This window comes from Ixodes scapularis, unplaced genomic scaffold, assembly GCF_016920785.2.
Source record: "Ixodes scapularis isolate PalLabHiFi unplaced genomic scaffold, ASM1692078v2 ptg000378l_1__unscaffolded, whole genome shotgun sequence".
Classification (NCBI taxonomy): domain Eukaryota; kingdom Metazoa; phylum Arthropoda; class Arachnida; order Ixodida; family Ixodidae; genus Ixodes; species Ixodes scapularis.
The window spans coordinates 626,910-650,883 of NW_024609976.1; the positions used below are offsets into that span (position 1 = coordinate 626,910).

The following is a 23,974-nucleotide window of genomic DNA, read 5'->3' on the forward strand; positions in this document are numbered from 1 at the left end:
AGAAAGCTTTATTCTTTATTCCTACGGCCTTCAAATTGGCGTCATCGCGCCGTTGAGAAAATCGTTTTTTCAACCTTCTTTAGAATGCGATTTTCTTCACGAATACAAAGAAGTACCTCGCAAAAGTAAGGTCTGTCCCGTTGTGTGGACAGGTTTTCCAACCTCATATACAAATTTAATTGAAAATAAAAAATACGCATGACACCACCATGGCCGTCCTTATCTGATCACATCACGCAACGAAAGATGCGCTCGATCTAAACGAGCGTGGCTTCACGCTTGAAAGTGGGTAAACAGTACATTCTCCCGCTCCTCAAAGATTCCCCGACATCGCCCAGGCCGGGTTTGCATCGAAGTTTCTTTGACGTTGTCGTGCCGCCACCTTCCACTTATCCTCGAGCTGGAGCAGCCAGCCTTCCTTCGTGGCCACCGTGACGTCTTCGAGCGGGCGTTACCCAACACCCACCTCTACGTCTATCTTTTGTCCGGCTGGGCCCCCCTCGGGAACCGGAGCTGCGCCTGCCTCGACGTTGACAGGTGACGTCGCACTCTGGTGCACACTAGAGTTCCTTGGTATGCTATATCAAGGAACTCTAGGGGTAGCTATATACCTTAGGTAGCTATACACAGGAACTTTATTGCACACCTGCCTGTGGAGTGGCTGAAGCCGCGCTCGAAGGCTGCTCCAACAACGAGGCGTACGCCCCCTCGGATACGGGGGCCGGACACCTCGTCCTTCCTGGGCTATTCCGTCGGAAGCATCATGGAAGCCGCCGCTCTCCCAGCCTTATTTTCATCCATGAGGCGATCGTCGGTCTTGTCTTGCGCACCTTGTCCTGCCACCTGGGCGTACGAGCGGACGCAGTCGGCCCGCTCATGGCCAAAGGCCTGGTACTCGATGCACCTTGGGGCCCGGCAGGCACGACGGATGTGGCCCGTCATGCGGCACCGGAGGCAGATGGGGGCCTGCCAAGGCGCGACCACGAGCACCAAGATACCGCAGAGCCGACGCTGGTGAGGCAGGCGGTCCAGGCTGACGCCCTGTCGCAGAACAAGGCGCACGATCCTGGTCGTCGACTCGGCACCTTCGATCTCCGGCACCCTCCAACTCACGTGCGCCACCTCCTTGATTTCCCCGAGCTCGAAGAATTCTCGGTAGATGGCGACGATGGTGATGCCGAACGCCCCCCCAGTGCCGCCCGATCCGCACCTCCTGGCGGAAGGGGTCGACGACGAGGCATGTGCGGCCCTTGACGCGAGTCACCCCGCCTCGAGAAGCTTCGGTCTTGGCCGCTCCCGTCTTGAGGCCGAGGAGACAGATATGGAATATCTGGACCGCCCCAATCCTGGCAACCTCACCGAGCGCGCCTGCTTCACCGAGTGGTTGACAGAAGGCATCGATGCGATATGGGTGACAAGCTACGTCCACCATGGAGCACGACGGCACGCTTCATCGCCTCTCTTGAAGGCAGCTGGGGCAAAAGAATCCTGCAATTATCCGGGCCGGAAAAACCCGAATCACCACGGCCGGCGGGGGCCCGTATCGCCGCTTCGGAGGAGCTCATGATTCTGCGTCCAATCGCTGTTCATTTTGAGCACCATTGGGCCTCTGCAGCATTATTTTATGTGCAATGACCGAAAACAATTAAGACCTGAGAGATGGCAAAGGTGCACTACGCATTTCGCACAGTTGGGACCCTTGTAACTGCACTTGCAATACCTGCGCCTGTTTTTCCTCTCGGAGTATCGAGGTGACTGGTGCAGGCCTTCATACCTCCCTGTCAGCTTTAGTTTTAAAGGACAGTGATCTCTTTTGAAAAGACAATTCAATATTGAACTACTAAGCGCACGTATCATCGCTCTTGCGATAGAGTGACGTTTATTGAGGCGCGCATGGTGAGAGATAAATTAAATCATTCTTTAGTTGTTGCTGCTGAGCAATACTGGGAGTCAAAGGATTAAGCGTCTTCCTGTAATTTGAGATTAACTGAAAGGCATAAACGTGTCAACAGCCTCTAAGCGCCGCAATGTAAAGTAGTGGCGCTTAGAGGTTGTTGTGGCAAACGCACAACCGCGATTATTTACTTTCAGTGACGCTGCGCGAAATGAAATGCATCGGAATTTATTTAACTTGGAAAACCTTTTCTGAACACGCAGTGTTGTCGTTGGAAAATAGCTTTTTTATGAAAATATATAGCTCCCTACCCGCAACTCTTCCACACATAAAATAAATCAAAAATGTAAATAAAAACTTGACTTTTTCATTTCTTAAAAAGAAGCCCCCAAAGGAACCTAATTTTTTAGCGTTATTGTTTACAAGCGCTTCGGCTTCTTGGGCACGTTGACCTCGTTTTAGTAACATAGTCAACCTCCACAGGGAAAGAGGAACGACAGTGAACTGCTAAATGCCCCTCAAGTGAGCACAGTCTGTTATTTCATCTTGAGCCTCTTTTATTAATTTTTGAAATGGTATGTCTGGGCTAGTGTGTTGATGAGCGTATTGGTTTAAAATAACGCCGCAAACAAGGACAAAGTAAGGACGTCGTCGGTCGGCTGTCTCGTCTTAGTTTGTCCTTGTTCGGTCCCGCTGTTTCAAACCAAGATCTCAATTTCTTCTCCCATCACACGAATTGCTACATTCGGCGGAAACGTCACACTAGTTACACCATTAATTCGGGGTTCATAAGAAAACTTATTACCCTTTGCGAAACACTACAACTATAGCTGTAAATCGTGCTATATTTATGGGAACACAATGAATTAGTTTTGATAATGCGCAAGAAAATCGATCAATCCGTATTTTAGACGAATCAATGAAACCATTTGAAATGGTTCAGAAACATTCTGGTGATACCAGACTAATCTCCCAAATCAAAGATATTGTACAGAATAAGTGTCTGAATCAACCAGACCTTATTAAATAAAAAAATACGTAAATCTAACAATGTTTCCGCTTGTTTCGGCTGCATCTTCCGCAGAGTCGATTTTAACTAAGAAAGCGAGGCTCATACACGGCTGCATGATTCTGGTATATAAGGATTCACTGATACTCATCACCGACGTCGCTGTCGACGCTGAGTGCATATGTGAGATCACTTTTTGTCCCGTTATTTTACGCACAGCACCGATGCAATGCCACGAGAACCATGAAACGAACCGGAGGCGTGCCGGTATGTTTGAGGTTTGCCCACTTCCGATGACTTAAAATTCCTGCACAGCTGACATTAAAATTGAACCGATTCAGAGAGATATCTTTGCTTCCCACAAATAAAACATAATTTAATTACTCTTGCTCTCTCGAACCAGACACGGATGGAAAATATGGAGCATACTGATTGAGTGAAGCGCCCTGAAACACAAAAGGGAAATGTCGCCGTATTTCAGGCATGTAGGATTCCAACGACCTGGGTTCAATACGCAGCATAATAAGTTGAAAAGGCCGCAGTTCCTCTGGCCTCCATTGAAATAGACTTGTTCGTCTCTTACCCCCCAAGTTTTCCAAACAAACACCCAATGTAAACACTGGGCCTAATCATCGATTACACATCCACCTATTATTACCAAAGCCCGCCTTGGCCTTAGATCAAAAGTCAGTTTGAACCCACCCACGGAGGGGCCGTCACTCAAACCAACGCAGGTTATGTTAAAGATCTGGCTTGTTGAATGTCATGAGCCTAATTCACGACACAAAAACAGTTGGCACACGTCTGTAAATTCATCCCGACAGCAGTGCACGTGATTGTTGCGATACCGGTTGATAAGGCACCATCCCAATGGCGTCCTTGTGAGCTATACTTTCAGACCACAGCAATGTCCCCGTTGGTGATCAACTTTCCTGCACAAGTAGAGCCTATAGTCTTCAAGGGCAGTCCGGGAAAGCAGTCGCTCGAAGACGCTTCGAGAGCATACGTTGACGTGGTGAAGGCGTTGCCTCCCTTGCGCATCGTGGACTCGCGCTCAGGCCCAAGGTCGCTGCGTCTTCTGCACGCTCGAATGATGTCCCGCAGTCCGCGACGAATGTGGGCGTTGAAGAGGCCGTAGAAGACCGGGTTGACGGCGCTATTGAGCAGGGCGAGCGTCTCGGCGAACACGATAACCACCCGGGGGACCTTGATGCAGTAGTGACTGTGAATGCGGACATTGTGAACGGCAAAGTACGGGATCCAGCAGACCACGAAGCTGGCGATGATGCATACCTGTTGGGGGGAGATATGATAAGAACGTTTTGTCAACCACACGTAATACCTTTGTTCCGTAGTCAAACAGTTTATACATCACAGAAAGGAAACGGTGTTTGCTGCAGACATGCAACATGACTATCTGCGAAAACAAAACTCAGGCATACTGTAAGCATGTCTGCTTCGTGCATTTGTATGATTCAAACATGTCTCCAGACAGTTTCTGTATGACAAAGCTGACAGGACCATCATACAAGGCAGAAAAATGTCTCAGGCAGTGCCTGCATACTGTGTTTTTTATAATATATCAGTAGAGTGCCCGCGGCTTTAGCGAGTTTATAAGTATGTTAGAAGGCTATTAGCAAGTGAGGAGATCGCGGAATTGTTTATTCAGAATCGCACTGGGATCATTTCAAACACGTGGTCAAAGACGTGGGAACCCGTCGCCAAAACTTCAGTGCACATAAACCCACAAGTCGTGGGTACAAATGGGTTAAGTTTCGTGGAATTTTGGGCGAGTGCTTCTTTTATGCAGCAGTATGCGCACCCGTCTTTTTCATTTGTGTGTGTGACAGCACAGGCTGTAAGTAACTGTTCCTTTGGTTATTGATGGGTTGTTTTAGGCTAGATTACAAAAGGTGTAGACATGGGACCATATAGTTGTTCTGTAAACTGTTGTCCTCTGCGCTGGCAGTCGTACGGAGAAATTACTTTACACGGTCAACGTTTAAACCCGTGTCTCCCAGTACACTATATGTATATATATATATATATATATATACGTACAGTGCAACACTTGAGGAAGTAAAAGAAATTTAACACTAGTCGCAGAAGCGAAACTACGCGAGTCATAAAAAATAAAGACCTTTTAATTTTCCGCAGCCTGTCCTATGGCCGAACGCGATAACCTATAGCATGAACATGTTATTAAAGTTCACCACATAAATATGCCGAGAAAGGCCCTACCTTTGAAACAGAGCCCGCGTTCATTTTGAATTTGTTTTGCTGTTTTATTTGAAACACCGATAAATATTTCACGTCTAGTAATCGTATAGTGCTCGGCTTAGTGATGGCCTCGGCGTAAATGAGTTTTTTAAGCTATTGATAGATATAAGCACATTGATTAGTGTGAAGTATAGCCATCTTTGCTTCTTTGCCCCTCGCCGCAATAGGAAGTTTGGCAGTGGTACATGATATAAAAGTAGCATCTTTCAACTTTCCTTGATTGCGCATTGAAAATTAACGCATCCGTCATTTTTCACTCAATGTTTTCTTGATTTTATGGGCTATCTCTGGAGGCTTTACGTAGTTGGATAAATATTTGCAGCCAAATTTAACAATTAGACGAGGAAGGTTTGGAATGCTACTTCTGAAATAAAAAAAAAACATCTCTATATTGTCATGTTAGCGAAGGAGACGTTGGCAGTGGTAGGACCCAAGGAGGGTTTAATGAGCGTACTGCAAAGCAGAATCAAAGGAAAAGGCGAAGGGCCGGTCCGGTCGATCTGCTGGCAGCTCTTCGGGATTTCGCGTGGCACGAGAGAGCGCCAGGCGCGAGCCCCGTGCAGAACCGAAAAAGACCGAGGCGCGCTGTCATGCGCGAACAATCGAGGTGTTTGTTAACTGTGGCATTATCCCCCCTTTAAAGGAAGCAGCGACCCGATGCATGAAGGTAAATCTTCGCGGGAATAGACGGGCACATATGTTCTTTCAACGTCTATCTGGCATAGTATGGTTTGAGGCGGACTACATGAACAACTTCTGGGTGCGAACGGCGTCGCCGTGATGGTGAGTTTTCTTGGGGCACGACCTCGCAGGTTAATTGACCAAGACGGCGGACCACCTTGTACGGGCCGAAGTAGCGACGGAGGAGTTTCTCGCTGCGACCTCGTTGGCGAATGGGGGTCCATACCCAAACTTGGTCGCCAGGTTGGTATTGTGAGTCATTTCGTCAAAGGTTGTAGCGTCGGGCGTCGCGTTCTTGCTGGTCTTGGATTCGGATCTTTGCTAACTGGCGGGCCTCTTCTGCGCGTTGGAGGAACGCATCCACGTCGTCGGGATGGACGTCGTCTTGAACGTACGGTAACATGGCGTCTAGTGTACTTTTGGCCGCTCTTCCGTATACGAGACTGAATGGCGTCATTTCTGTCGTCTCTTCCGTTGCTGTGTTGTATACAACACAGCAACGGAAGAGACGACAGAAATGACGTCTCTTCCGTTGCCTGATGTTACTTTCGCGTATACGCGAAAGTAACATCAGGTAAAATTTTGTCCCACGTTGTATGTTCGACGTCCACATACATTGATAGCATGTCTCCGAGGGTCCTGTTGAGGCGCTCAGTCAAGCCATTTGTTTGGGGGTGGTAGGCAGTTGTCCGGCGATGAGCGGTTTGGCTGAAGTGCAGAATGGCTTGCATGAGCTCGGCCGTGAAGGCTGTTCCTCGATCTGTGATGACGACCTCGAGAGCACCATGTCGCAGGAGGATCGCATGCACGAAGAATCGTACTACCTCCATATAGGTGCCGCTGGGAAGGGCCTGTGTTTCGGCGAAGCGGGTTAGGTAGTCGGTAGCCACGATAATCCATTTGTTACCGGTAGCAGAAGTACGAAAAGGACCCAGCAAATCCATTCCTACTTGTTGGAAGGGCTGCATGGGCGGCTCTATGGGCTTCAACAGTCCTGAAGGTCTTGTAGGCGGCGCTTTTCGGCGTTGGCATTCTCGGCAAGTGCGTACGTAGTGAGCGACGTTGGTAGCGAGGCGTGGCCAGAAGTAGCGTTCATGGATCCTGCCGAAGGTACGCGTAAATCCCAGATGTCCCGATGTTGGCTCGTCATGCGCCGCTTGAAGGGTTTCGTCGCGGAGGGCTGTGGGGACCACGAGTAGGTACTGTGCCTTGTTAGGGGCGAAATTCTTCTTTACGAGCATGTCGTTTCGCAGACAAAATGTGGATACGCCGCGCTTGAAGACTCTTGGGACTGTGGTGGATATGCCTTCGAGGTAGTCGATAAGCTTGTTTAGGTATGGATCAGCTCGTTGTTGCTGAGCGAATGTACTAGTACTGATCGCACATAGGAACGTGTCTTCGTCGTCCGTGTTTTCTGGTGGTGGGTCGACAGGTGCACGCAAAAGGCAGTCGGCGTCGGAGTGTTTGCGTCCCGACTTATGTAGGACTATGAAGTCAAACTCCTGCAACCTCAAGCTCCAGCGTGCGAGGCGTCCGGAAAGGTCCTTTAAACTGGCGAGCCAACACAAAGAGTGGTGATCAGTGATTACCTTGAAAGGCTTGCCATATAGGTACGGCCGAAATTTGGAAATCGCCCATACGATGGCGAGGCATTCCCTTTCGGTCGTGGAGTAGTTTTTTTCGGCTTTTGACAAAGCGCGGCTGGCGTAGGCGATAACCTGCTCAAGTCCGTTCTGGTGTTGAACAAGAACGGCGCCGAGGCCTACAGAGCTGGCGTCGGTATGAACTGCTGTTTCGGCGTTCTCGTCGTAGTGGGCCAGTAACGGGGGCGACTGTAGGCGCTGCTGAAGCTCCCAGAATGCGTCTGCTTGCTCTGACTCCCAGGTAAACGGTACATCATCGTGCGTCAAGCGCATGAGGGGCTCGGCAAGTTGAGAAAAGCCCTTGACAAAACGTCTGTAATAAGCGCAAATGCCTAGAAATCTACGAACAGCTTTTTTGTCGGCTGGCTGCGGGAAGCATGCAATAGCTGCAGTTTTCTGGGGATCCGGATGAACTCCACTTCCACTAACGATGTGTCCGAGAAATCTTAGTTCTTCGTAAGCGAAGTGGCACTTCTCCGTCTTAAGTGTCAGTCCTGAAGACTTAATTGCTTCGAGTACAGTTTCCAGTCTCCGTAGGTGTTAATCGAAGTGCGTGGAGAACACGACAACATCATCCAGATATACGAGGCAGGTCTGCCATTTGAGCTCTGCTAACACAGTGTCCATAACTCTTTGAAACGTTGCTGGCGCTGAGCAGAGGCCGAAGGGCATGCCCTTAAACTCATACAGCCCGTCGGGGGTTATGAAGGCTGTTTTCTCCCGATCCCTCTCGTCGACCTCGATCTGCCAATATCCCGTCTTGAGGTCCATCGAAGAGAAGTATTTCGCGTGGCTTAATCGGTCTAGAGTGTCGTTGATTTGGGGCAACAGATACACGTCCTTCTTGGTGATTTTGTTTAGCCGGCGATAATCAACGCAGAACCTGAGGGTGCCATCTTTTTTCTTCACAAGAACGACAGGCGATGCCCAAGGGCTTTTCGAGGGTTGAATAATGTCGTCAGAGAGCATCTCTTTAACTTGATGTTGAATTGCCTCGCGCTCCTTGAATGAAACTCGATAAGGAGATTGTCGGAGGGGGCGTGCGTCCTCGTTAGTTATGATTCGATGTCACGGAATCGGGGTTTGCCAGATTTTCGAAGAGGACGAGAAAGAGTCGTGGTAGCGTTGAAGTAGGTGCTGTAGTCGGTCTTGTTTTTCCCGAGACAACGCAGGGTTTACATCGAATGCGGGAGCAGCCTCTTCCGTCACGGAAATTGTCAAGCTTGTATCGGAGAGGGTCAGAGCATTACTGACCTCTGCGGTGTCCTCTAGGGAAGCGAGTGAGGTGCCCCGGCTGAGATGTTGGTATTCCGAAGTGAAGTTTGTTAGCAGGATAATCGCTTGTCCTTGTTCAAGGCGAGCGACTCCCCTCGCAACCGAGATTCCTCGTTGAAGCAGCAGAGATCTGTTGCTTTCAACGACTCCCTCGTAATCTTTGGATACGGCAGCTGTTACAGAGACAAGGACACTTGAGCGGGGTGGTAACGTAACATGTTCGTCGAGTAGTGTAAGTGACGTCGGCTGGACGTTGGGCGGGATGGCGTGCTCTGTAGAAAATGAGACCGACTTTGATTTGAGATCGATGACAGCGCTGTGCTCAAGAAGAAAATCCATACCCAGGAGAACGTCCAGGAGTGCGAGCACTGGTGCAAAACGACGAACGTCGCAGGATAAGTGAAATGGCGGATTGTAACCCTCGCTGTACATCGTCCGATGGGAGTCACAAGATGACCTCCCGCTGTACGAATTAGAAGGCCGTCCCAGGGGGTCGTCACTTTCTTTAGAACTCTTGCAAACTGTCCGCTGATAACGGAGTAGTCAGCGTCTGTGTCGACGAGAGCGGTTATGTCGCGTCCGTCGAGAGATACGTTCAGGTCGGCAGTGGTCGGCAGGGCGTCGTCGGGACGTCGTGACGTCGAATCGCGGCTGCGTCAGTGCTGGTTGGGAGGATGTTCGCGACCGTGCTGTACAGCAACCCCACATCCAGGGGTTGCTCCCCTCAGTTTACCCTACCGGGGCTGGGCGACCTGCGTCTCGTGCCTTCTGAAGAGGGACGGCGTTGTGGCGAAACAGATCGACTAGGCGATGGAGACCGTGAGAAGCGCCGGGGACCTCGGCCAGGCTCAGCTAAATAGTGTTGGATTTCTTGTGGTCGCTCTCCAACCCGGGGGCGTGGCGCGTCGCTAGAAAAACCTCGAAGTCCAAGTCGGCGGTATGGGCAGAAGCGGTATACGTGACCGGCTTCTCCACAGTGAAAGCAGAGAGGGCGGTGATCAGGCGTGCGCCAGATTTCGCTCTTCAGCGTGCCGGGGTGTCGTGGGGTGGCAGGAAAAGTGTTGGCGGGAGGCGGATGGTGATCTGATAATGGTTCCCACTGAGGGTTCGGGACGTGGGCAGGTCTACGAGCAGCGGCAGCATCCGTCATAGCCTGGGGTCGTCGGGCTTCTGGTGAAATATCCATTGAGCTCAACGCGTGCTGCAGTTCTTCTCGTATGACCTCGGACAATGATGAGACTTGAGGTTGCTGCGTCGTTGGGAATAGCTTCCGCAGCTCTTCGCGCACGACGATTCGAACGGTGTCCCGCAACGTCTGGGCGTCAACTCCACGGGTTTCGGCGTAGGTGACGGAAATCCCTGGCACCTGTCGGTCGTACTGCCTCGTTCGCATGTCAAGGGTCCGCTCAATGGTTGATGCCTCGGCGACAAACTCCGCAATAGTCTTTGGAGGGTTGCGTACTAGTCCGGCGAAGAGCTGTTCTTTCACTCCCCTCATAAGGATCCGGAGCTTTTTGTCTTCGGTCATGTCGGGGTCGGCGCGCCGGAACAAACGCTTCATTTCTTCAACAAAGACCACCACTGTCTCGTTGGGGTGCTGAAGACGTGTTTGGAGCAGCAGCTCGGCTCGCTCTTTTCGTAGGACCGTGGAAAATGCTTCTAGAAAGCAAGCCGTGAACGAGTCCCACGTTATCAGTAAGCGTTCCTGGTTCTCAAACCACGTCCTCGCCGAGTCTTCTAGCGCGAAAAACACATGGTTGAGTTTTTGTTCAGCACTCCACCTGTTAAAGGCAGCCACCCGCTCGAACTGTTCCAGCCAGTCGTCGGCATCTTCTTGCGGAAACCCGTGAAAAGAAGGGGGGTCCCGTGGTCGTTGGAACATGACCGGCGATGGTTGTGCACGTTCTTCCCGGTTGTTGGCCATTGTTGTTTTTCTTGTCCTCTTCACAGAAAAAAAATCCGCACTCCAGGGACAGACCTTGGAGGCGACGGTTTCTACAGTGCACGGCGGTGACGTCAATGGGGCTTGGTCGGCGAGGACTGTTATCTTGGCTGCTAAGAGGAGTCCAGGGCATACGTCGTACCCCGCACCTCCACCAGATGTCACGTTGGCGAAGGAGACGTTGGCAGTGGTAGGACAAAAGGAGGGTTTAATGAGCGTACTGCAAAGCAGGATCAAAGGAAAAGGCGAAGGCCCGGTCCGGTCGATCTGCTGGCAGCTCTTTGAGATTTCGCGTGGCACGAGAGAGCGCCGGGCGCGAGCCCCGTGCAGAACCGAAAAAGAGCGAGGCGCGCTGTCATGCGCGAACAATCGAGGTGTTTGTTAACTGTGGCAATATAGTTTATTATAAGTAGTATGATGAGCTTGTTTCAATTAAAGAGTTCTTGAAAGAAGAAGAAGAAGTAGAAGGAGGAGAAGGAGGACGAGGAGGAGGAGGAGGAGGAGGAGACGAAGAAGAAGAAGAAGAAGAGGAAGAAGAAGACTTTGGAAGCGAGTAAGTCCATAAGTCTGAAAATGTAGGTATCGGTTTGCCGAATCTCATGTTTCATAATACTCCGAAACTAAAAGTAAAAGGCTCTCCGGAAAGACGTATGCATGTTTATCAGAACACGAGACATCGCGCATGTGAAATGAATAATTATCATGCTGGTTTTCTGGTTCAAGAAGTGATTCGGAAATTTGAAAGCATCACATGACTGTGCAGGCGTCGGGTTTCTGTGCGATGCACGCGCGTCGTGCCGTGACGCCGAACGCGAACGGCGCAGAGACGGAGCGCATTCATGTTGTTCATAAAGCACGAGACACCTGCGCGCAAAATCCATCCGATCCGACGTCCGATCCGGCAGTACGACTGCTTGATTTGAAAAATTTGGTCGCTTCAGACGTCGGATCGGCGATCCGGCGAGCGTCCAACGTGCCGGATAGTTTCGCACGGCGGACGGACTCTCAGAAGCGATCAGCCAATGACAGCACAGCTAGCGCGAACGTCATGATGGCGTACTGGGTCTGGCGGGACGAATTAGAAAACGGTACGGGCGACGGGAAGCCGGACGCGTGGATCCCGCGGACCCATTTGAAAAAGATGGCACCGGCAGAGAATGCACCCGCTAGCGAGAACGAGCTCCTAACATCGCTCGTGCGAGCTAAACCGTCAATCTGGAACCAGAGATCTATGAACGCGGACATGCGCTAGAGCGCTTGAATCTCCTGGGCGAAGCCGAACGAATCGTCGTGTCGCATGCAAGGTCGGAAGCGTGTGTCTCAAACTGTCGCGTGCGGCAATTCGGAGCGGCGCTCATACTGTCGGATCGGACGTCGTATCGGACGATTCTGCCGTCCATGTGTCTCGCGCTTAATGCGGTAGGTACGACATCACTAGATGGATGAAAATCTGAACAACCAGAAACACTTTTCCAATTTGCAAACGAATGCAACGTAATATTTCCCGCTACTATATGAAATTAGAAAACCTAAATTATCCTACTTGAGCCTCTTGTGTGCTGTCGCGAAAACATTATTCGTGAAGGCTCGATTCTCTAAAAAGAGGTTTTAATAAATATCACGACGTTGAATTCCATCTTTCTTTAGAGAAGAAAGCCAATGAACAACCTCCATGGAGTCGCGACCACTGCAGATTATTTATATCCCGTAATGCAACTATTCTTTGTTTCATCTTAAGTCCAGACGGAGCCGACGCTACGTGCTGAAGGAACCAAACAGACAGCGTCAAAAGTGCACCATCATGGTGCTCGTCAAGTATCTCTACCTATTTTATTATAGTTGAACCAACAATAAACATAGTCAAAGTCCTAGCGACTTGCGTTTATGACGCCGCTTGATTTGTACCATTATTTCGAAAGGTCGGTTGTGTCATAGGATGTCACGTGATAAAGGTGCAGCGATTAACTACGACCCCACTGGGAATGCAGAGTAATCTTATCTCGTTACCGGCCTGCAGGCGTTACCAGAACAGTAGACCGATTTACGAAAGAGGATAAGCTGGGAAAAGGCAACCTATCAAACTTCTTTAACGGATAAAGTAGAAAAAAAAGGAACGTGAGAATCTATACTTTGTCTCATCTTGCATCAAGCGCAGCCGACACTGCGAACCGATGGGACTGGTCAAACAGCTTCAAATGCACAGTCAGTGCGTGCGCTTGTGATCGTTCCATTACGTGTTCTATTGTCCGCTAAACCATTCAAGCGCAGAGAATGCGCGGTGACTTGCACCTTTAGTATGTTTGTTCGTGTTTGTATGTGCTCGACCCTTGAACTGCATTCGAACTTAGGATAAACTGAAGTGAATAGCCGTATATTTCTGGTTTGGTTTATCGTCAGATAATCCTCTCAAAAAGAATCCAAGCAGGCGCCCACCTAGAGCAGCGCCTCATTATATCTAAGTTCTACATTTCATTACAAACTTCTTTTTTTTTTTACGATATACCCCCCGTGCAAAAAGATCACGAGAAGCTCCAACTAATAAAATGAACCCCGGAGTTTATGTTCTTTTGCTATCCAATGTGAGTAGGCGCGAAGTGACACAATTTACAAGTTTGCTCGTCTCATACACTGTACAAATTCCCTTGGTCTTGAAGGAGTATATAACTTAAGTGGGCGCACATCCAGCGAGAAGGTTTCAGCTTGAGAACGTTTCATTCTTTGTTTGGTGTCCGCGCACATTAAGTTGCGTAACAATTCAGCTGTTTCTGTGTCGACACTGGAATGAACCGCGCGTTTAACACGAAGTGCTGTCGTCAACTTGTCCAGTTATATCCCAATTCATACCGCCAAGATTAAGGTACCTTTATTGGGCACTCTGCAGATCTAACTCAGTGCTGATACGCGCGCCTCTCACGGCGGCGTCGCGCGTGCTCATCGGGAAGCGATCTCGGCATTCGCAGCTTAACTGCAGTGGTACACCGGTGGGTTTTGCAAGGTTGACATGCCTGCCTGCCTGGGCTACCACATTGGCGGAAGCGCGGGAGCAGCTTGAGCGGCGGCGGAGCACTTTCCCTACGCTGACTCAAAAGTGGCCGCGCGCGGCGATGTTCGCTGGGCGATCGGTAGCGGATCCTAGCGGACGCAGGGTGCCCATATAGGTCCCTTTGCCATCGGCAAATCAGCACGCACTGTTGGTCACGAGCACATGCCACGACCCAACACGCGAACTGATTTGCCGCTGACAATAAAGGCCACTGAGCTAAATGTACATTTGTGATCGTGTGAATGAAGTATAAGGTTGCCCCTCCGCAAACGGGTTGGGTACTGCACCGTGACGAAGCCCACAGATAAGAAATTTGCGTAGGCTTGGCTCACGTACGAACCCCCTGCTCACTCTCAAACACTTCTTTCTGTAGCAACAAAACATAAGGAAATAGGGAAAAAGGCATCCCAGTCTTTTGATATTGCAGTCTTGCTAAGAGGCTGTAAAGTAGTGTTTGTGTTGCTCTTATCGTTTTGGTAGTTGCCCGGCTTACCGTCTGGCCAGTGATAATCGCCTGTGCAGAACTTTCGATTATTGGGACCACCAGAAGATTGCCTTCTCCTACTTTCGTGTTCAGCCAAGACAAACTGAGAAGGCGAATGACGTCATTTTAGAGGAAATCCAATGTACTACAAGCGGTTAACAAGCTGAATCTCAACAAGAATATGGCACGAAGTGCCAGACGCCTCTATCTTGGCACCGCAGAGCTCCAGCATTGGCCTCTATATGGCACGCCGTCAACGCGTCATTGAGGCGAAATAGGCGGTATTACCGAGATCCACTGGTGATGACTTCAGAAGAGCAAAGGTGAAAGTCTTAACTTCTACGTGGTATTCACTTATCTAAACCTACGTATAGACTGGTCTATACTCCATTCAGCCTTATGATGTGACACATTAGTGTTTAAGAGCCTGTGTTAGCGAATCCAGTGCCCCACACGCATAACATGGCCTCATGCTTTGCGCGTTGCTTTGTTTGACAGGAAGGTCAAGTGACACAACCTGAGCTATGCATGGGTTCTGGTGGCATGTAATGTCTGTCACACACGTCTTACCGTCAGTTTGAGCGTCTTGGCTCGCGCACGCGACAGCACAGACTCTGCCCGGGTACAGCGCCGCAGCGTCGTTGCCCCGTTGCCACTGTCCTTAGCCGGCGTCACCGCGATGGCGTCGGATGCCGCCCACACGGCCCTCAGCAGGCTCAGGTAGAAGGCGGAGATGAGCAGGCCTGGCACGACCAGGATGTAGAGTGTGAGCCAGCTGAAGTAGAACTGCCGCTGCCAGTGGTGCGTGTAGCCCACGCTCAGGCATTCCAGGTGGGGCCGACCGGACACCGTCACGCCTGTCTGAACCTGGGAACCATCGCCGTACTGGACGTCATTTCAGGGTCATGCGTGTGTTTGCTTTCCTCTCGTGAATGTTTTGTGAAATAAGTTATATGATAATCAACTACCAGGTGGCCCTCAGAGCAGCTTTGGAAACGTGAAACATTAAATGCCGCACAACGTGCACTTCCATACCCACTCTATTCATTGCTTGGAAGTTCACAATATGCTTGTTTTAAACTTGACATCTCGATGGCGTCTTTTGCGCAAGTCAGTGTGAAGTATTTTCGCATCTACCAGAAAAGAGCATATCTTTCCTCTACTGACCTTTCTGGTAAGGAGGCCGATGCGAAGGACGTGTATGCCTGGGAATTGTCTCTGCATTACTCTAGCACGGTATCCCGGTAAGGATCCAGATGTGAATGACGTGTATGTCTCAGGGATGTCTCTGCATTACTATGGCACACAGCATATACCAGAGTAGATGTTTGCACCTCTATGTTCCCCACAGCACGGGAGGTACAGTCAAAACACATACAATAAACCGCAGAGTAGAAATAAAAGTACTGCTTGCTGCCACTCTGTTGAAAGTAGGAAATCATTCACCGTGTGCTCTGCAGTAAATAAAACGTGAAATTAGTTTTGTTTGGTTAATGAACATGTACATGTAGTTGTTTATCACAGCTTGGGAGAGCTCTACCGCAGGTTCCAATATGTGATCACATTTTAATAGCGATATGAGCTCTGACTGTAGCTCGAGGAACTCTTTTTCAAACGTTATTGGGCCATGTGGGTTATTGAAGATTATCAACCACCCTTCAAGAATAACAAACACCTCATGTTCTTTGCTTCATTTGTTCATGACCAACTACGAGGAATCGGTGATAACATCAGGGGTTCTCTCAACTGATATAAGCAATCATAATCCCACTTATTTGTGCTTGCAAATGAACGCTCCCAGAAAAACCGCATTTACTCTGTCCCGGTTGTCAAAGTTTAGTCTATGACTCCTGATAAGTTCGGGAAGAAATTGAAAGTACATCTTGACAAAAAATGTTGTCAACAAATTCAGTTAATTCCGCATAAATTTATTTTTATGATGCATTTATTGTTATCCATACGAAATGTTTTACTTTTTGTAAACCTCAAAGCCTAAAACCAATCACGTAGGCCTTGGATCACACCTAGACTACCGTCAAGGATACGGAATAAGAATAATGTATACCAACCACTTTTACAAACGAGAGAAGTGAGTAAGCCTGCAGCCTTTAAAAAGTACCAAAATAAGCTAACCAGTCATCTAAGGACTGCTAAGCGTAACTACTACAACAGGTTTTTTTGATCCATTAGAAACTAAGAAGCCAAATGCTATGTGAAAGAGAATACGGTCATTTCTAAACCATAAGCCACCCCAAAGCATGCCTCATGAAATCAGCGTAAACTCCGTTAAAATAATGGAGGTCATTATGGAAAATGCGTTCAATATTTTTTTTGTGTAGAGGTTGGGTCATTTAATTGTGTGCCATCTTCTTGTATAAATAAAGCTTCAAAGTTCATGCCGTTGTCGCGTACAAATACAAATTTTTGAACATGATTGTAAACCTGAGACTGGGGCGGAAAACACAACAAGATTTTGTTTCCCACTGATAAGTCGGAAGTGTGCTCAAGTATTATGAATCTTAAAAATAGTAAAATCATTGACGCCTAAAACATGCGAATAAGACCTATAAAATACGTTATTAATATACGTACACAATATTTAACATATATATCTAACCTTGCACTTGAAACTGGCGTTTTGTCACTTGAAAAGGCAGGTGTCAAAAGTAGTATCCTACATAAACGCGGGGATACGCTCTACATGAGCAACTATAGGCAAACTTCAATTATTCTTGCCTTTCCCAAGCCACCCAGAAAACTCTTTGTTCAAAGGCTTCTAACGTATCTTGATAAACAATCTTTTTTTCAATTCACAATTTAAATTTCCTAAGCATCGCTCCACTGAAATAGCGTTATTGAAACAAAAACGACTAATTGTAAATGCATTCGCCGACAAAAATAGAACTTTAGACGTTTTTCTTGATTACTCAAAGGTGTTCGGTTCCATCAATCATAACATTTTACTGAAAAACTTGCTCTTTTTTTTTTTGGGGGGGGGGGGGGGATAAGAAGAATAGCGCTTGATATTTTAAAATCCTTCTCACGAAATAGAAATCAGTATGTGTCCTTTACAAAATCTCATTCAGATAGGCTAGCCATATCATCGGGAGTTCCTCAGGGCAGCATTTTAGGCCCATTGTCATTTAGTTTGTACATTACCGACATCGTAAACGTGGCTCAAAACAGTGGTGTAAAACTGATCATTTACGCGGATGATACGAGTCTTCTTTCTTTCCGTGACTATGTTAAAACTTCTATTGCAACAATTCAAGAATCGCTAAAGAAGATTACAGCCTCGACACTCAACAACAAATTAACGTTAAACAGTAAAAAGACAAAAGCTCTTTTTAGACCTTGAAATTAAAAGAATAAATGTTCCACTCTACCTTACAATAAACAAATGGAATTTGTAAATTAATTTAAAATACAGGGTGTGTTCTTTTTAAATTATATGAGCTGGAATGCTCATAGATCATGTTCGATCAATATTATCTAAAAGCGTTGGGCTAATAACAAAATTTAAAAATAGACTTCCGCCACATATCAAATGAACTGTTTAGAATTCGTTAGTTTGTTTAAATTTGAAATACGGCAACCTTATTTTGGGCACCACGACCATAACAAACTTTACAAAGTTGCGACCTTTACAAAAAAGGGCAATGCATGCAATTTCTCGAGTTCCATTCCTTCATCCTACAGCAGCATTATTTAAAGCCATAAACGTAAAAACAAGTCAACAAATATATGCGTTCAAACTTTTAACAACGTATCGTAGGGCTCTTCTGCATAACAATGTTCAATTCATTCAATTAGCTAACCTGAAACAACGCGTCATCGTGCGCGACCTACGACATAATCAGCCCTGAATAATTCGTCCATCGCGTGCTAATTACATTGATCTGACGCTTTATTTCAATTTGTTTACCATGCTAAAATAGTTTGTCTAGAAAGCGCTTCAGTTTAAAAACCCTCTCAAATAAAGAGTTATTAAGTTTGATTATGTCTCGGTGACTTTTGAATACTGTTGTTTTTGCTGCGTAATTCTGGTGTATTATGTATTATCTAATACGCTATATTTTCGTGTTCAAATGTCTGGTGTCTTTAGATATTTTCTTTGCTTAAATTATTCAGTACATTTAATACTCGCATATTAGTATAACATCATTATACTATATGTATTTCTTTTATTTTTTTTTCTTGCTGTCACGAACTTCTCGGGGCCCGGTACCTTCGTCAAGCTGCTACTCTGCAGCTTTTTTTCTAGGTCCCCTGTTGTCATGTAAGATGATGTGACAAGAAATAAATTAGATTTAATTTGATTTGTTTTTTGTTTGTTATTGCTTTTTTTGGTTGATCAGTGGAAGTGACTGTCGGCGAGACGCAACCTCAGCTGCAGACCTGAACAAAGATGAAGAGCTGTGGAGTGGCAAAGACGAAGGCCATGGCCCAGGAGGCGGCGACCATGCAGCGGGCGCACCTGAGGCCCGACCTGGACTCGAGGGGCTTGCAGATGGCCATGTAGCGGTCGTAGCTCATCGAGGTCAGGATGAACGTTGTCGAGGCCAGGGTCACGATCTGCAGGTACACGATGACCTTGCAGGCCACACCGCCCAGCACCCAGCTGCCGAAGACCTGAGTGTTTCGTTATATACGTAACAACTTAAGCTTAAGGTCGGTTAGACATCGTTACTTCTGTCTCTTACTGTTTCTTTTTATTTTTGTGCTACTTTTTGTGTTTTTTGATGGGGAATGATTTCAAACTGCACCATTTTCATACAGCTGAGAATGACGAGCGCAAAGGATCAGTGCTGACGTAGCGCCTTTGCCTTCCAGTTATAAAACACTTTTAAGATGCCTATTGACCTTAGTTGCCTTTCGTTATTGGGGAAAGCCTGCTCATAAAAACTAAGAACGTTTGATATCATTCTCGTGCTAACTGAAACACCAAGGGAAGAGAAGGCAGAGGGCAGAAGAACCTTAAGCCAAAAGATTAAAATATGGTTCATTAAGGTTTTGAACCTTGAAGACATTCATGCTGCGAGGGGGCGGTTTCGATCAACTTTTATAGCCGTTCCTCTTGTTCGTTTTTGCCTTCCAGTTAGGTCCTGCAGCAAGTTCGGGTATCCTTGTTTGTTCTAATACATACTGGACAAAGTACATACATAACACGGTCGGACACTGAAGTTCGACGCTCATGTCGCACTAGCTCATGTCGCCCTTGTTACCGTCATCACATCGACTTGCATTCCAAGTCGAGAAGAAACCCCGCGAGAGAGCCCCTGTCGAAGTGAAGGTGCCTTCTGAAAGGGAAAGCCGTACCTGTGGCATTTCTACTCAACAATCAAGAACGCAGGGCACGTCGAGGAGGAACGTGCGTAGCGTTTCTGATTGGGGAGGGTTTTCAAGAGTTTTTGGGGCTATTGGGAATCAGGCTTCGAATGTCATCCTCACAAAGGTTTTCCCAGTTTTGTATTGTCGTACTTTTTTTCAGCCTCTCGGAAATCTGACCGGACAAGTAAGGCACACCAACACCAAGTAAAAGTACTCCGAAATTCTTCTTCTGTAATGGCATGCCCGCAGACAATAGCTGACAGTGACCACCTAGGGGTCGTTGTGGTCGGCACTATATACAGGAAGTTCCAGAGAAAAGCGAACCGTGCTTTTTGGCCGGGTAAATAAACTATGCATCGCAGAAAGCTCAGACTCCGTGAGAATGTGAAGCTAGCGGTTGGGATTGAACGCAAAAGTTTGAGAAGATGACAGTGCATGGATAAAAAGATAATTCACAAAAAACAAATGTCTCTATGAGCCGACGTCCACCGAAGCCTAATATCGTCAAAACAAGAAATGATATTGTGAACGCTCGTGGGATTCATATCAGTGAAAAACAATTGTCAACAAGAAACAAAATATTGTTTTCTTTTTTTCTGACAAGTTTGTTTCATTGAAATAGCTGATACAGGTGTCCATAATGAAATTGTTTTTTTTTACAAGATTAGGCTTAGCTAAGCGTGAGCTCATTGAAAAAGTATGTTTTTATCATTGATTTTTTGATTCATGTAACTTCGTGTTCTGAAACCTTCGCATTCCATCCCAACTGCTAGCGCCACATTTAGACGGACTTTGGGCATTCTGGAACGCCTAGTTTATTTGCTCTGTTCATAATGTGGAATTAGGGAAAGGACTCGTTGTTTCTTAGTGTCATAGAACCTAGTTTATTTCTAGTGAAAATTCCTTTAAGTAAAGTTAGCGAAGGCACGTCCGCCTTCGACCGTCGTTCGAACAAGAAGGGAGAAGTCGCCCGCACCAAGCTTCGGTCCAAGAGGGGGGCTCGTCGTTTATGACCCCACGGTGGGGCGCGCTCTCCCCGCGGCTCCCCGTCCCTCTCCGCGGTTTCCTGGAAAGGGGCTGGTGCCTCGGTTTCAGCTCGTCTTCGAAGTCGTCTTCCCTTCCCTCTTCCCGGCTCGGGCATCTCCAAGTTGTCTTCTTTTTATTTTACAACACATTCACCCCCAAAATGACAGTGTTATTTTTTATCTCGTTATGTGATCTCTAGAGGTTACAATTATAACTCTATGAATCTTTTGAGCGTTGACCCTCCGGGCATCTTGAGCAGGCATGATTGTACTTTGCCGACTCTTCCCGGAAACACCTTCTTGATCTTAGCGCGTCTCCTCTGCCGTCGGGGTCGCAGGCGGTCGCGGAGAAGAATCAAATCACCCCCTTCCAGCAGTGGTTCTGCGAAGTCGACGCCAGTGACTTCGAAGGGTTGAGCCTCTGTCACTCGGTCGCGTGGAAGCGGAGCGGTCACCTCTGTCGCCGAACGGGCATTGGAGCGCTGGCACGTCAGGCATCTCTTGATGATCTTCTTCACCAGTTGCCGTGCTCGCACCACCCAGTACCTCTCTCTGAGCTGGACCAGGGTGTCCCGAACTCCCCCGTGTAGCACCTGACAATGCGACTGTCGGACAAGCAGTTCTTCCAAGCGTTGTCTGCCTGTCAGTACGCTGGGCCGTCGTTCAGAGTACGGCCTGTCACTCTGTTGAAGCCCACCGGTGACACGGAGAATGCCATCATCGCCAATGTGCACTGGGATGTCTCGTAAAGGCGAGTCCGAAGGAAGACGCTCCCCTCTTTGCGTACTCTCGATTTCTAGTTGAAGCTCTTCCCGGTGTGCGTGATGTATCCAGTATTTTACGGCCCGACGCAGTTCGATGGCTGTAACTTGACCGGTTTTACTGCTTACATGCCGTAGCTTGCCGACATAGCGCAGAATCCACTCTGTCGCCCGAAAGAGGCGTGCTGCATCACTGTAGCGTTCAATGTTCAGCACCGAAGGAGCTGCAGTGGAGCTCGTTCCCTGAAAGACCTTAATCGTCCTTCTCTCCACCAACGCGATCCTGTGGTTTCTACAGTTGAGCAGCAAGCCAACGAGTTCAGCGATCAAGTTAGGTCCGCTCTCTGGGTTTCGGTTTAGTGACCTCGACTTGTTGCCATGCGATGAAGCGTCACACACGATGCGCAACCTCGTCGTACTGCTTGAATCTCGGAGCACCACTTGATGTGGCATGTAGTAGGTCGGCTTCTGCTCGTCGACGTCGTTCCTCGTTACCGTTTCCGCCGTTCCTTCCGAACAGACCTCTCTCATTACAGCGTCGTACTCGCGAAGCAAGTCCGGCGTTCTTTTGAGACGGTTCCTCAGCTGCGTCAGTCGTTTTTCTGCTATTTCCCTGTTGTTGTCGAGATTCAGGTTTTATTTCCAGGGAAGAGCTACTTCGTATCGGGAATCAACTCGTTTTATGCTTTCCTCGAAGGAGTTTTGCAGCCGTTGTTTTGCCCACTTGTTTCCTTCGTCTTCAGTCACTCCGATTGATTCCAATGTCTAAACCCGCTCCAAGCAGTCTGTTGCTTCAGCCTCTGCCACGGATGTCTTTAGGGCGATCGTTTGGGTACATTGTACGTCGTGAACTGTTGCTCTCACGGGGCCTTGGAGACTCCCTCCGAATTCGGTCTCGACCGCTCTTAGTTTCTCTTTTAGTGGTTTGGAGTTCCCCGTCACGAGGTCCCAGTAGTGCTCTGAGCCGATGAGAAGGTCAATATTACCACGTTGCTCGTTTTAGTGGAGTCGGCCATCCTCAATTGCCCGAGTAGTTTCTTCAGGCTGGGTTCGGGGATAGGGATCTTCTGATTGCATATCACGTCCGTTTCAAGAACTTCGAGCTTATGTATCTTGCAATTTTGTGCCCGCTAATGAAACCAGTACCCTGTTAAATACTCGTTCTGATTGGTGTCCGCCGAATACTCCGACGGTCAGTGTCTCCTGTCCCAAGATCTTGCACTCGAGACGTTCGGACCCGTTCTTTGTAATGAACGAACGTTGGTTCCCTCCGTCAAAGAGAGCTCTGACGAACGTCCCGTTGGTTTCTCCTGCACACCAGATCGTTGCAGTCTGGAGGAGGACAGCTGGCCCGGCAGCTCCGCTTGTGGTAGATTCCAGTTTCACTGGAGCGCTCGTTATTGCATTTCGGTTTGCTTCTACCTTGGTTGGCGTGTAGCCTGGGTCGCACACCGTTGTCGCATGCCGTCTCGAACACTTCGTGCATTGCATGCTGCTTCTGCATTCATTCGAGCGGTGATTAGGTTTCGTGCAACGGAAGCATCGTCTCTCCAAGCGCAGCAGTCTTTTCTTCTCTTCGATTGAAATGTCAGCGGGGCAGGCAGCTGTCGCGTGTTTTTTTCTTTGCAGAAAAAACAGCTATCAGTTTTCGTTGACTGGTGCAGTTATGCTGCGGAGGATTGATAGCGTTCTCTGGGACTTCTTTTCTTCTCGTTTTTCTTCTCTGCACTGAATCCACGCGGCTGTTGCCTCGGGTCCATAGCTTGTTGTGCAGCTAGGTTCTCCCGGCTCTGGACTTCGACACTCAAAAAGGCAAGCAGTCGTGAGAATAGTGTTACAATACCTCGTTCAGTGGTGCTTGTCTCCGTCGGTCGTTCCTGAGAGTCCTCGGATCTCGTGGACATGCCTCCGGCTGAAGCGTCCCGCGTCAACACGTCCGATGCCCGCTCGTTCACAATCGTTCTGTTAAAATCCAGCAGGATTTCCTTTGGCAGTGCACGCTGAACCACAGGAAACAGAAGGCCGCCGGAGGCCTGATGCTTCTGTCCGAGTGCCTCCAGTCATCGGAGATGGGAGATGATGGTGTTGTAGATTCGACGGAGACCCCGGACATCGTCGGCGTCTCGCACTGGCTGTAGATCTAAGAGCTTGCGCATGTGTGTATGAACGAGGATGTCCTCATTTCCGAAGCGTTTCTTCAGCAGAAGCGCCGCGTCCTCGTAGCACCGTGATGTGGGAGGCAAACCCCTGATGGCACTTGACGCCTCGCCGGTCACTGCAGCCTTGAGGTACCCGAACTTGTCCAAAGTCGTTAGCTGGTCGTAGGTGTGTATTACTTGCCCGAACTGCTCCCAAAACTCTTGCCAAGAGATGCTTTTGCCGTCACACTTGAGCAGCTCGAGCTTCGGGAGCTTCACTCGGCATTTCCGTTGTTGCTTATCGCGTTTCCGTTGTTGCTCATAGGGGATGAATCCAAATTTTGTTGTGCCGTTGCTCGGACTTCCTTCAGCTCTTCCTGAAGTGTTGCAATACGGGTGACCACCCGATCATTGTATTCAATCGTTCGCACAAAGTTTTGCTCAGCTTTTCCTTTCGGCACCAGTGGC

At 48.3% G+C, this 23,974-nt stretch overlaps 1 protein-coding gene across 1 annotated transcript in view; it reads right to left on the reverse strand.

Annotated features, from left to right (window-relative positions):
- Window positions 1–3,797: 3,797 nt before the first annotated feature.
- LOC8029063 (cardioacceleratory peptide receptor-like) overlaps window positions 3,798–23,974 on the reverse strand; it is a 42,776-nt gene continuing 22,599 nt past the window's right edge. Inside the window, exons 2-4 of the mRNA XM_040221323.1 lie at window positions 18,650–18,883; window positions 14,822–15,118; window positions 3,798–4,196 (exon numbers count right to left, since the gene is read on the reverse strand). Coding sequence (XP_040077257.1) covers window positions 3,798–4,196; window positions 14,822–15,118; window positions 18,650–18,883 — 930 coding nt within the window. The remainder of the gene's footprint in view (window positions 4,197–14,821; window positions 15,119–18,649; window positions 18,884–23,974) is intronic.